The sequence below is a fragment of the Pristis pectinata genome, chromosome 4 (assembly GCF_009764475.1).
Source record: "Pristis pectinata isolate sPriPec2 chromosome 4, sPriPec2.1.pri, whole genome shotgun sequence".
NCBI lineage: Eukaryota > Metazoa > Chordata > Chondrichthyes > Rhinopristiformes > Pristidae > Pristis > Pristis pectinata.
The window spans coordinates 96,240,053-96,253,363 of record NC_067408.1 but is presented as its reverse complement, the minus strand read 5'-3'; the positions used below and the strand labels follow the sequence as shown (position 1 = coordinate 96,253,363).

General features: G+C 40.5%; 1 protein-coding gene across 1 annotated transcript in view; it reads left to right on the top strand.

The window, feature by feature from the left end:
- Positions 1-13,311, top strand: part of LOC127569504 (CD166 antigen-like) — a 258,073-nt gene that overhangs the window by 228,823 nt on the left and 15,939 nt on the right. Inside the window, exons 6-9 of the mRNA XM_052014216.1 lie at positions 564-746; positions 4,811-4,935; positions 6,637-6,766; positions 12,701-12,813. Of these exons, the coding sequence (XP_051870176.1) occupies positions 564-746; positions 4,811-4,935; positions 6,637-6,766; positions 12,701-12,813 (551 nt within the window). The remainder of the gene's footprint in view (positions 1-563; positions 747-4,810; positions 4,936-6,636; positions 6,767-12,700; positions 12,814-13,311) is intronic.

Sequence of the window (13,311 nt, the reverse complement as noted above, 5' to 3'; positions counted from 1 at the left end):
TCTTGTTGACTCTAAATAATGTCATTTCTCTCTGGGAAAGATGGGAGCATTGCTTTCAGCATAGTCTAACAGCAGGTGTCAGTAGGTTGTTTGAGTGCAAAATACATTCCAGTTTGAGCTGATCCTCTCTCTGCATCCTTCAAACCTCACGGGGAATAATCAGTCAACTGGCTGATTTCTCTCCCACTGAACCTGGACAAAAAGCACCTGACCCCCATATGTAGATCTCTGCTGCCATTTCCTCCCCCATCAAGATCAGTACTCTGTGTTCTTTAAACTGCTTTAATGTGTTTGGGCATTTTTTTTCTACTTTTGTTATTTCTGCACATACTCAAGGCTTTCTCAGATGTTTTGTCAACCCACAAATGATATTTTGTGGCAGATTCCCAGCCCGGTATGATCTATTCTATTTCTCCAAATGATGCACCCAAGAATGGTAAAAATATCCTATAGGTCTTGATCTGTCCTGTCTTCTAATGATAATAAAAGAAAAATGAAATATGATTCAATAAAATGGCCCTAATGAAAACATTTACTGATCAACTTCGATGACTGTTTTCCAGGTGTAAAGATGGTCAATCATCCTACTATTAATGACAAAGGCTTTTTCGATATAACATCAACCCTGGAGTACAGGCCATCAAGAGATGAAGGAAAAATATCTTTTAGCTGCCAGGTGACTTATTTTGAAGACCTGGGCAGAAGTACAACAAAAGTATCTTCATCAGTAGATATGTTCGTCCACTGTAAGTAAGAATCATCAATCAACTACTTGCTGAGATTTCTGTTAAACTCATAACAAATTGTTTACTCTCATATAGGATATAAATATAAAATAGAATACATTATGTAACGCTTCCAACATCCTCAGAACAGCAAACTTAATTGTCAATATGGTGTAGTCAGTTTACATATGGGGTGCCCACAATTAGATATCATAAATTAATTTGATCATGCACTTTTAGCTGAGGAATAAATATTGAACAAGGTACCTCTCTTCCTTCAAATTATGCTATGAATTTCTTTATGTTTCTCTGAACAGGCAGGTGAGACTTGTTTAGAACTTTATCATAAAGATGGTACCTCTGTTTGAATCTTGTTTGGGATTCTGCTATGCCATAGCATTAAATTTACATTTGTGCTTAATCCTCCTCTTGAAGCTCTTTCCTGTCACCACACTATTTACCTCCACCACTATTCAGCATTAATCAAGCTCAGCAGCATTGCACTGTTAATGATTCAAATATAGTTGATGTATCCCAAGCATTAGCTTCTGTTGCCAGTTTCAAGCCGTCATCGTTGGAGTCTATCAAGCATCTAGCCTTGGTGCTCTCCTCTTATTCTGCACTATTACAATAATATCTGTAAACACGATGTCAGCTTTCACATGTTTAATGATGGGTCAGGATCTGTCCCTTTCAAATCAATCATTGTTGCTTTATTTCTCCATTTAACTCTAGGAAGACTGAAGCCACGTTCTTCACTCCCAGCATTCTACAGATTCTCACTTACTAGCCATTGTCCACAGTTGAACCAGAGGCTTTGCAATTCAGTCCTATGCCTACTTTCTCTGTCTGTCTGTGAAATCTTGATCCATGCATTTGTTACCTGAAGATTCAGCTGCTCCTGCCTGGTCTTCCATGCTCCACTCCACTCCCAAATCATGCACCCCTCATCCTGCCTTTGCTGATCTACATTGATCACCCAACCCTATAATGCTTCTAATCAATATTCGAATCTTTTCAACACTTAATTGTTTCCTTTTTCTGCAGCCCTACCCCGAAACTCTGCATTCCACGAACACTAGCTTTGGTGTGTTCTCTTCTTGTTGCCTCACTGTTGTTTTGTTTTATTAGTTGTTTTTCACCCTAGGTTCTGCAGATCCCTCTGTAAAGAAAAAACCTTCACCCATAATATTGCTGGTGGATGTTTCAAGTTTTTTCACTAAGAGAAATCTTTCTTCTAAGACCCAGTTTCCATATTTAATAATGTGCTTGTAATACCACTTGGTAATAATTGGCCAGATCATGCTGGCTGTCCACTGACCCTAAGTGGTTCCTATGCAAATAAGTCCAGGAGATACTGAATGACAGTAACACATGTCACTCTGTTCCATTGCTAGACTCCATGTGGAGTCCATCCTTGCTTGGATTCTCCAGCATTATCTACTGACCCAGAAATGAATGGGAGGTGGCATTCATTTCTCTGGGGTTTCTTGGCCTAGAGATGGGCTAAGTTTTTCAAATCATTTATTTTCATTTTTTTTATTTTATGTTTAAATTAACCATTTTCCTTTTAGTAATTCTTTGTATTGGTTTTAATTGTTGTTGAATATCTCTGACCATGAAACATTATTATCCAATTGTTAATTTATTTCATTAGTTTAAAAGCAGTTAAATATTAATCAAATGCTGTTTTGCAACCATTGAACAGCAATATTAAAGTTTGTGTATATAGCTCATTTAGAATCTCCAGTGGAGGTATTTTACCTTGAATGCACATTGAAAAAAAAATGGCAGATAAAATACTTGTTGATTACAAACTACTTAGATTACTGGTTTGACTAACGATGTTATGATAAGCTGCATCAATATGGTGGAATCTCTCTCTCTCTCTCCCCCTCTCCCTCCCTCCCTTTCCCTTTCCCTCCACCCCACCCTCCCTCCCTCCGTCCGGTACAATAGCAGCTTGTACTTAATTATCAGCTTGGAATAGTAAAATATCCCATAATGCAGAGAACTGGTGTGGAGGTAAGTCATGTTCATCCCAAGTAACTGACTCAGAAGAAGTATCCCATGGAGCTTGACTGAAGCATTATCAAAAGAGAATATTGCAATGAGCCAGATGAAGGGATGGATGGTTATAGAGCTGGAGTGGCCAACACTACTGGCCTTCAGTACCCGTGTTCAGAGGTTCAAAAGCCACAAGACATGCAAAACCTTTATAAATAGATTTTTATTGTTAATGCCCTAATCCAGGAGGATATTTAGATGAAAACATGTGACTAATTTCATGGTGACAAGTCAAATTGCTCATTAGCAGTGTGAGCTATGCCTTGCACAGCAGTATGCCATTTTTGACTATGTAAAATCCTCTTCCCAGAAGAAAATTTCTGTTTCCTTCTTTACACTTGTCTTTTATATAATTCAATGTCTTTGTCATCCACAGACTTAATGTTGGTCTATTCCACTTAAACCTTATGAATTGTGAGCAGGGTGTTAATGCACAGGCCCTGTGTTCTGCAGAAATATTCTGCAGAAAATCTGTAAGCACACCATGTGTATTCACCATAATGGCTGAATGCAGCCTGATTGCAATCATCTAATGTCTTTAATCTTGCCGTGCTCCACACACCATGTTTTACGGTTAGTCTACCGAGGCTGGAGGTCATTGTACATTGGATCTTATGGTCCCCACCTCGAAATACACATCTGATGGAGTTACAGTGTGAATTGTTCCTGTAAATCTGAGAGTCACATTTGAATTATAAAAGAGACATGTGGCTTGCGAGCTATGTTTGCCCATCTTAAGGGATCTGGAGGTAGAAACGTTTAAGGAGGCATTCCTGAGCATGGGGTGTTAGCAGCCGACGTTTCCACCACTGGTGAATCAAAGTTATGGATGTGCAACAGACTAGACTATGGAGAAGTGCAACATCTTTGCAACTGTAGTTCTATAGGAGCTATATTGATTAGCGAGGCTGAGAACAGAGACATTGGAAAACAAGGATGTGGGCATACATAAGAAAAACATCTTTAGTCATTACCACTCAATGTGTGTGAAAGTATTGGCCACTAACTGAGCTTGCTTCTGTACATTTGGTTTTATTGAAGCTAATGGAATGAAATGCATGGAGGTAATTGTAACTGGTGACTGATAACCTTGTGTGCATGCAAGGAAGATTTTCTTTCGCATTAGAGTAAGATAACCAGCTTAAAATCCATGCCCTGTAAAAGTGTCTATGATTTTTAGTCAAGTCTGTCCACCTAGTAAATCATTCTTAATCCCACGGTTCCAGATTCAATCCTTAGAGGACGTAGTTTATGAAACAGGAGCAGCAGAAAGGGCGGTACTGATACCAGAATAGTTGTTATTCTTCAAGTAGGAATGGGTCAAATCAGCCAAGGTTCCTATTGCTGATTACAAGTTTTTTTTGGCTTCAGGCATTCACTCAGGATTGAGGATGACTTGTTTCCACCAGTTTTGTGGGTTGTGAGGTAACTAATGAGGCCATTATGGCAACCACAGACTGGGCGGGAAATCTGTGATTGGGATAATGGTGGGTAGTTTGTGAAGTGGTGCATTTGTTCCATTTACACAGGGCATTCTGCACAGTCCTGCTGCTTGGCCACAAAGCTCTCAGTATCATCCTGAATGTTCCTTCTCCACTTTGAACTATCATGTATCAGAGATACCCAAGTGTTAATGGGGCTGTTACATTTCTCCATGAAGACTTTGAGCACCTCCTTGAATTTTTTTCCTCTGTCTGCTTGGTAATCTCTTCCCATTACAAAGCTCAAAATAGAGTGTCCATTTCTAGAGCATGCAAAAGGAAGCTGACTGAGTATAATTAGTGCCTCATTGTCAGGGATGTTGGTTCGCTTGTCTTTCTGACAAATTTGGAGGACTGCACAGTGATAGATTGCTCTCTGGTCTAGTGCCCTGAATAAGAAAAATCCTAATTGTTGAAATAACGTGGAACGGATTCAGAAAATTAAATGCAAAGGGATTTGTAGTGTGAAATTAACAAAGTTTACACAGGATTGTAAGATCTCACATCCACTATTTTTTTCATTTTTGTTTTGATAAGACAACACTTCAAAAATTTCTTTGAAAGTATCACCAGCACAGGACATCTTGGAGGGAACAAATGTTGTACTGTCATGCTCAGGTGACGGCTATCCTCCACCAGAAAAATTCACCTTCACCCAGAATGTAAGTCAGAATTAGTTATTCAATTATCCTTAATTTTATCTCCATTTAATTAACATTTTAAGCTCCCTTTTCTTCTTTCTAAACACCTTTTATTTTTCCCTTGGCAATGCCTAATCCCCTGTCCTAACACTTGACACGTAATCAAGGGATGGAAGTTCTGTTGCTCACGGATTGATTTAGAAACAAAAATTCAGTGTAACTGGGTGTTACTGGTATCTCGTGTTTAATGCCTTTCCATCAGTACAAGCCCAGTGGCACTGAACACTATTATATACATCTACATGTATTAGAACTTCATAAAATGTGTTACCTTATTATGTAAGAATTAAATACTGTTGTTTAAGATTCAAAACACAGTACATTTTTGTTTACAAATGATAAATAACCACACACCTAAAAATAAATTATGCCTCATTGGTAAAGCTGCGTTCGGTAAAGTGTTATTTTACAGACTAATTGTGTTTTTGTTTGTTGCGTCCATTTTGTAATGATGCATATGTGTGATGAACATATGAATGAACATCAGAATTATTACAGTTGTTGGAAATGTGAAATAAAAACAAACTGCTGGAAATACTCAGCAGGTCAGGCAGCATCTGTAGAGAGAGAAACAGAGTTAAGAGCAAATACCTTTTATCAGAACTGGGAAAGAGAAAAGTAAGTTATAGAGAGGATGGGAGAGATGGATGAGAAAAAGGGAATAATTCAGGAAGACACGTACAGATACGATTTTGATATGAAATATTGAGTGTTGCGGTACTGGACGTAGCGACGTATGTATGCTTTCATGGTGTCAGTTTACAATAATCTCTGAAGTTATGTAGTTGATTAGATGATCCTTTCTGTATTAGATGTATACATTTGATATTTGTAGTCTTTTGTAGTGCTTTTAACTAATAAATGTTTTATACAAAAAAAAGACACGTACAGAGGTCAGAGTGGAATGGAGAATTAAAGTGATAGGCAACTGTAAGTTCAAGTCATTACCGTGGTCCTCTGAAAAGCATTCACCTAATCTGTGTTTGATTCGTCCAATGTAGAGGAAACAACCTTGTTAGCACACTTTGCAGAGCACTTTCATTCAGTCCACAGAGGCAACCCTGAGCTTCCATTTGCCTGTCACATTAATTCTCCATCCTACTCCCACTCTGACCTGTCTGTGACTAGCCCTAATGCTAATACACCATTTCAACAAGGCCCAATATAAACTTGAGCAACAGCATCTCATCTCCCATCAGGGTACGCTGTAACCTTCACTTTATAGTATTCGATAATTTCAAGTAACTCTATCCCTGTTTGTACTAGAACTGCCCAGTTTTGCTTTGGTTATCCAAATGTAATATTAAGTTCTCTCTCCACTGATACTGCCTGATCTACTGGGCATTTCTGACAACTCTGATCTGCACTTCACATATTTTATATGTCCATATGTTTGTTTTCTCTCACTCTCTAGCTCCTCTCAATCTATCAACCAGATGCTTCAACAGCATATCACCTCAGCACTCATGGCCCCCTCCCATCAGAGATGCTTCCTTTGTTTGATCCATCCCTCCACTTCCTTCGCTGCAGTTTAAAACTCATTTATTTTCTACCTTTCCTTTCCACAGATGCTGCCTGACTCACTGAGTGTTTCCAGTATTTTCTGTTTTTATATGCAGGTTGAAGATATGTTGAGCAAATGTCTACTATTTAATTTCATAGGGAGAAGTGAAAGCTGTTGGTGTGAACCGATATGAGCTAATGAACACAACACAAGAGGATACTGGTCAATATGCCTGTTCACAACCAGATAACCCTGACATAAAGGATTCTGTTAACATCACCGTGCACTGTAAATATTCTTTTAAAATTGAAATGTTTATGGAATATTTTGGCTTTTTATTAAATTGGAGAACATGTATTGATTTTCAAATTAGCATGACATCATCATGCCAAGCAAATGTAGTGATGTTAGTTATTTCTTATAAGGGGCAGCATAACCACACAGCCTATTGAACATAGAACATAACATAGAACACTACAGCATAGTACAGGCCCTTTGGCCCACAATGTTGTGCCAACATTTTATCCTGCTCTAAGATCTATCTAACCCTTCCCTCCCACATAGACACATGAATGATAGAAAAATAGGGGGCTATCTAACCGTCTCTTAAATATCCCGAATGTATCTGCCCCCACAACCTCTGCCAGCAGTGCATTCCACACACCCACCACTCTCTGTGTAAAAAAAACATCCTCCTTTAGATCTTCCTCCAATCACCTTAAAATTACATCCCTTCATATTAGCCCTTGTCGCCCTGAGAAAAAGTCTCTGACTGTCCACTCAATCTATGCCTCTTATCATCTTGTACACCTCTATCAATTTACCTCTCATCCTCCTGCTCTCCAAAGAGAAAAGCCCTAGCTCACTCAACCTGTCCTCAAAAGACATGCTCTCCAATCCACCCAACATCCTGGTAAATCTCCTCTGCACCCTCTCTAAAGCTTCCACATCCTTTCTATAATGAGGCAACCAGAACTGAACACAATACTCCAAGTGTGGTCTGACCAGAGTTCTATAGAGCTGCAAAATCACCTCGCGGCTCTTGAACTCAATACCCCAACTAATGAAGGCCAACACTCCATACACTTTCTTGACAACCCTATTGACCTGTGTGGCGACCTTGAGGGATCTATGCACGTGGAGCCCAATATCCCTCTGTTCCTCCACACTGCTAAGAGTCCTGTCATTAACCTTGTATTCTGCCTTAGAATTCGATCTCCTGAAGTGTATCACTTCACACTTACCCAGGTTGAACTCCATCTGTCACTTCTCAGCCCAGCTCTGCATTCTATCAATATCCTGTTGTAATCTACAGTAACCTTCTACACTGTCCACAACACCACCAACCTTTGTATCAACAGCAAACTTACTAACCCACCCTTCCACATCCTTATCCAAGTCATTTATAAAAATCACAAAGAGCAGGGGTCCCAGAACAGATCCCTACAGAACACCACTGGTCACCAACTTCCAGGCAGAATACGCTCCTTCTACCACCACCCTCTGTCTTCTATGGGCGAGCCAATTCTGAATCCACACAGCCAAGTTTCCCTGGATCCCATGTCTCCTGACTTTCTGAATAAGCCTTCCATGAGGAACCTTATCAAACGCCTTACTAAAATCCATGTACACCACATCCACTGCTCTAGCTTCATCAATGTGCTTTGTCACATCCTCAAAGAACTCAATCAGGCTCGTGAGGCACGACCTGCCCCTCACAAAGCCATGCTGACTGTCCCTAATCAGCCTATGCTTCTCTAAATGCCCATAAATCCTGTCTCTAAGCATCTTCTCCAGTAATTTGCCCACCACTGAAATAAGACTCACTGGTCTGTAATTCCCAGGGTTATCCCTACTTCCTTTCTTAAACAAAGGAACAACATTTGCCGCCCTCCAATCGTCCGGCACTACTCCTGCAGCCAATGAGGATCCAAAGATCATCGCCAAAGGCGCAGCAATCTCTTTCCTAGCTTCCCATAATAAGCTTAGATATATCCCATCCGGCCCCGGTGACTTATCTATCCTAATGTTTTTCAATAGTTCCAGCACATCCTCTTTCCTCACATCGACATGCCCTAGCATATCAGTCTGTCGTACGCTATCCTCACAAACGTCAAGGTCTCTCTCTCTCTGGTGAATACTGATGTGCAGTATTCTTTAAGGACCTGCCCTAGCTCTTCCGACTCCAGGCACATGTTTCCTCTTTTATCCCTGATCGGTCCTACCCTCACTCTAGTCATTCTCTTATTCTTCACATACGTGTAGAACGCCTTGGGGTTTTCCTTGATCCTACTCACCAAGGACTTCTCATGCCCCCTTCTAGTTCTCCTAAGTCCATTCTTAAGCTCCCTCCTGGCTATCTTGTAACTCTCCAGAGCCCTGTCTGATCCATGCTTTCTAAACCTTGTGTATGCTTCTTTCTTCTTCTTGACGCTTCCTCGTCGTCTTGGCATCTCATGTCAACCACGGTTCCTTCACTCTACCATCCTTACCCTGCCTCAATGGGACAAACGTATCCAGAGCCCCATGCAAGTATTCCTTAAACAACCTCCACATTTCTGCTGTGCACTTCCCCAAGAACATCTGTTCCCAATTTACGATCCCAAGTTCCTGCCTAATAGCATCATAATTCCCCCTCCCCCAGTTAAATACTTGCCCATATTGTCTGTTCCTATCCCTCTCCAAGGCTATGGTAAAGGTCAAGGAGTTATGATCACTATTTCCAAAATGTTCTCCCACCAAAAGATCTGAAACCTGATCAGGCTCATTGCCTAGTACCAGGTGCAGTATGGCCTTTCCTCTAGTCGGCCTGTCACAAGATAAAGGAGCAGAAGTAGGCCATTCGGCCCATCGAGTCTGCACCATGAGAAAAAAAAACTATTCCTATCTAGCCCCAATTTCCGGCCTTGTCCCCATATCCCTTGATACCTTGACTAATTAGATACCTATCTATCTCCTCCTTAAACGCCTCCAATGATCGGGCCTCCACAGCTGTATGTGGCAAAGAATTCCATAAATTCACTACCCTCTGGCTAAAGAAATTTCTCCTCATCTCTGTTTTAAACTGGTACCCTCTAATTCTAAGATTGTGCCCTCTGGTCCTGGACTCACCCACCAAGGGAAACAGCTTAGCCACATCTACTCTGTCTAGTCCTTTCAACATTCTTTTTCAATATTTTTATTAATTTCAAATAAGAAGTACAAAATGCATGAAACAAAGGAAAAAAAAAGAAAATGTTACAAAATAGATTGTATTGAATCACATTAGAAATCACAATGCTTCGTATTGATAAACAAAAAAGATATCAATTGATATTGATAAGTTGGAATAATTTTATTATATAAAAAATATCTAACCCCACTACCAAAACCAAAGCTGTTTAATAACATCCTAAAGATATAGTAGTATTGGCCAATATCTGTACATTAAGCACCAAATCAGTGGTTTTGAAAGTAGTTCAAAAAAGGTCTCCATAATAATTGAAAGTCCAGAATAGATCCAGAAATAGAGCAAAGGATCTTCTCTAAATTTAGATATGACATAACATCCCATAACCATTGAGCATGAGTGGGAGGAATAGTTTCCTTCCATTTAAGCAATACAGCCCTCCTGGCTATAAGAGAAATGAAGGCCAATATGCGTAAGTCGGAAGTCTCCAAAATTAACATTCTAAATGTCTCTATGAGGTCCCCTCTCATTCTTCCGTACTCCAGTGAGTATAGTCCAAGAGCCGACAAACGCTCATCATATGTAAGCCCTTTCATTGCCAGGAATCATCCTCGTAAGTCTTCTCTGAACCCTCTCCAACATCAGTACGTCCTTCCTAAGATATGCGGCCCAAAATTCCACACAGTATTCCAAATGAGGCCTCACCCTATAGAGCCTCATCAACACTTCCCTACTTTTATACACTATACCTCTCGAAACGAATGCCAACATAGCACTCGCTTTCCTTACTGCCGATCCGACCTGGTGGTTAACCTACTGTACACACCGAACAAACTCCGTCCCATCTATCACCTTTACACTAAGGAGGTGCCAATCAATATTAGGGAAGTTGAAATCACCCATGACAACAACCCTGTTATTTTTGCACCTCTCCAAAATCTGCCTCCCGATCTACTCCTCAGCATCTCTGCTGCTATTGGGGGATCTGTAGAATACTCCCAATAGAGTAATCACTCCCTTTCTGTTTCTGACTTCCACCCACACTGACTCAGTGGATGATTCCTCCAGGACATCCTCCCTTTCTACAGCTGTGACACTGTCCCTTATCAGCAAAGCCACTCCCTCACCTCTTTTCCCTCTGCCCCTGTCCCTTTTGAAACATCTAAACCCCAGAATATGTTGAGCTGCTGCCTCGAAACTCCAGTGACCCAGGTTCAAACTTGACCTCTGTGTAGAGTTTGTACATTCTCTCTGTGACGGCATGGGATTCCTCCCATATCCCAAAGATGTGCAGATTGATAGGTTAATTGGCCACGATAAATTGCCCCTAGTGTGTAGAATCAGAGTGAATTGATGGAAGTGTGGGGAGAGTAAAATAGGATTAGTAGAAATGAGTGCTTGTTGGTCAGCAATCGACTCAGTTGGCCAAAGGGCCTATTTCCCTGCTGTATGACTCTATGGAGTATAGCTAGCAGCAGTAGTGGCCATTAAAATCACATTCACTATGATATTGGGACTTGCAAACCAGCTTCTGATTTCAAGAAACAAAAATACATTTTAAGCAAAATCAAATTAACTGAGATTTTGATGTTTTGAGTGATTGCCTTAAATGAAAATGGATTGGTTCATGACGCAACATTAGCAAAAGAAAATGCCCATAGAATGCTTTCAATGTAGCAAACTGATTCACAGTGCTTGTTAGGAGCAGTAAACAAATAAAATGTAACCCAAGCTACATAAAATGAGCACAAAGCAGGTGCCTAAAAGCTGATCAAAGAGCCCGGTCTTAAGAAGCATCGTAATGAAGGATAGATGTTCGAGAGCAAAGGAGGCTTAGAGAGGAATTCCCAGGCTTCAGCACGGTAGTATAGCAGTTAGCATAACGCTATTACAGCACTAGCAACCCGGGTTCAATTCCACTGCTGTCTGTAAGGAGTTTGTACGTTCTCCCCGTGACTGCATGGGTTTCTTCCCACATTCCAAAGACGTACAGGTTAGGAGCTGTGTGCATGCTATGTTGGCACCAGAAGAGTGGCAACACTTGCGGGCTGCCCCCAGCACAGTAACGCAAAAAGACGCATTTCACTGTGTGTTTCAATGTACATGTGACTAATAAATAAATAACTTAATTCTCATTTTCCATAATCAGCAGGTAAAAATCAGTATACGTCTATTTATTTTATTTTTCTGCATGAGAAAAAGATCCATGAGATTAAAGAAATTGGCAGAAAGAGAAGAAAGCAGAACAGTGGTTTCACATTTTCATTTCCATTCATGTTGATTGAAGTGAATAACTGGGGAAATGCAACATAAGATATCTTGATTAGTCACATGTACATCAAAACACACAGTGAAATGCATCTTTTGCGTCGTGTTCTGGGGGAAGCCCGCAAGTGTCACCATGTTTCCAGCGCCAACATAGCATGCACAAAACTTCCTAACCCGTACATCTCTGGAATGTGGGAGGAAACGGGAGCACCCGGAGGAAACCCACACAGACATGGGGAGAACATACAAACTCCTTACAGACAGCAGCCGAATTGAACCCGGGTTGCTGGCGCTGTAATAGTGTTATGCTACATTACATGTAATGCCAACTTAGTATTCCACAAAGTCAAAAATCCCCTGACCCAGAGAACTAAAGCATAGATTTCCCACTCCTCACCCACTCAATGCTGTAAATTTATATGTATGGATGTTAGTCTATAAAGGGATTACACTCAGTTTGTGCTACTTTCCATAAGCATTCTAGTGACCATTGCTAGAGGTATACATGAATGGATGTCAGGCAATGATTATAGATTGGGCTTTGTAGTGAAAAACACTGCTAACATTCAGCGTTCCTATGTACAGACTGTCCCCTTGGCTGACGCCTATGGATACAAGCTCCAGCAAGAAGGCAACAGCTTAAAGTGAGGGGAAAGGAATACAGAAACAAACAGCAACAAAAAATGTTTCTCACACTTCAAAGTCCTATTTTTTAATCTAGAAAATGTAGAAAAATCTACAGAGCTGGTGAAATAATGAATTTAAAAATGTTTTATTATTAACAGATTTGGCTTTGACTATGAGTCCTAATGAAAGTGTCTCCAAGATGGTTGGGGAGAATATAACCCTGGAGTGCATTGTTATTTCCTCTGGAACTGCAGATGTTATCCTGATGAAAGTAAGACATTGATTGTTGCTTCCAGCTTGTGTAAACTGCTAAAGTAAGCATTGAAGAACTTCATCAGCCACTTGATGCAATGTGTCAAAATTTAGGGTTTTAGGGATTAACCTTACAAACATGCTAAATGCCTTCTTCAAATTAATGATGCTTGACTTTGATAGTTGCTGGTGTTTCAAAAAATAATGTTCCACTGGGAGATTGTTTTTTTCCCTCCTTTCTGCAGTGCAGATTTTAAACAAAAGCAGAGATGGTGGGTGAGGCACCATCACCAGTCTTTGTTTCCAAAGAGTCCCGTGGGCCATTTTGAGGGCTTGGCATAGTTACATGATAGCAGTGAGTTGCAGATACCTACTCTGGGTCCTGGTACAACTCCTATTGTGGAAGAATGAGGGATGGACCAGGTCTCTCACTGAGCCAGCTGGTAATAAGCCTGGGGCAGGTGGGAGGCAGTTGCAATGAGGTTCCTTAAGTGTATTCCTTGTGTTTTATATTGTG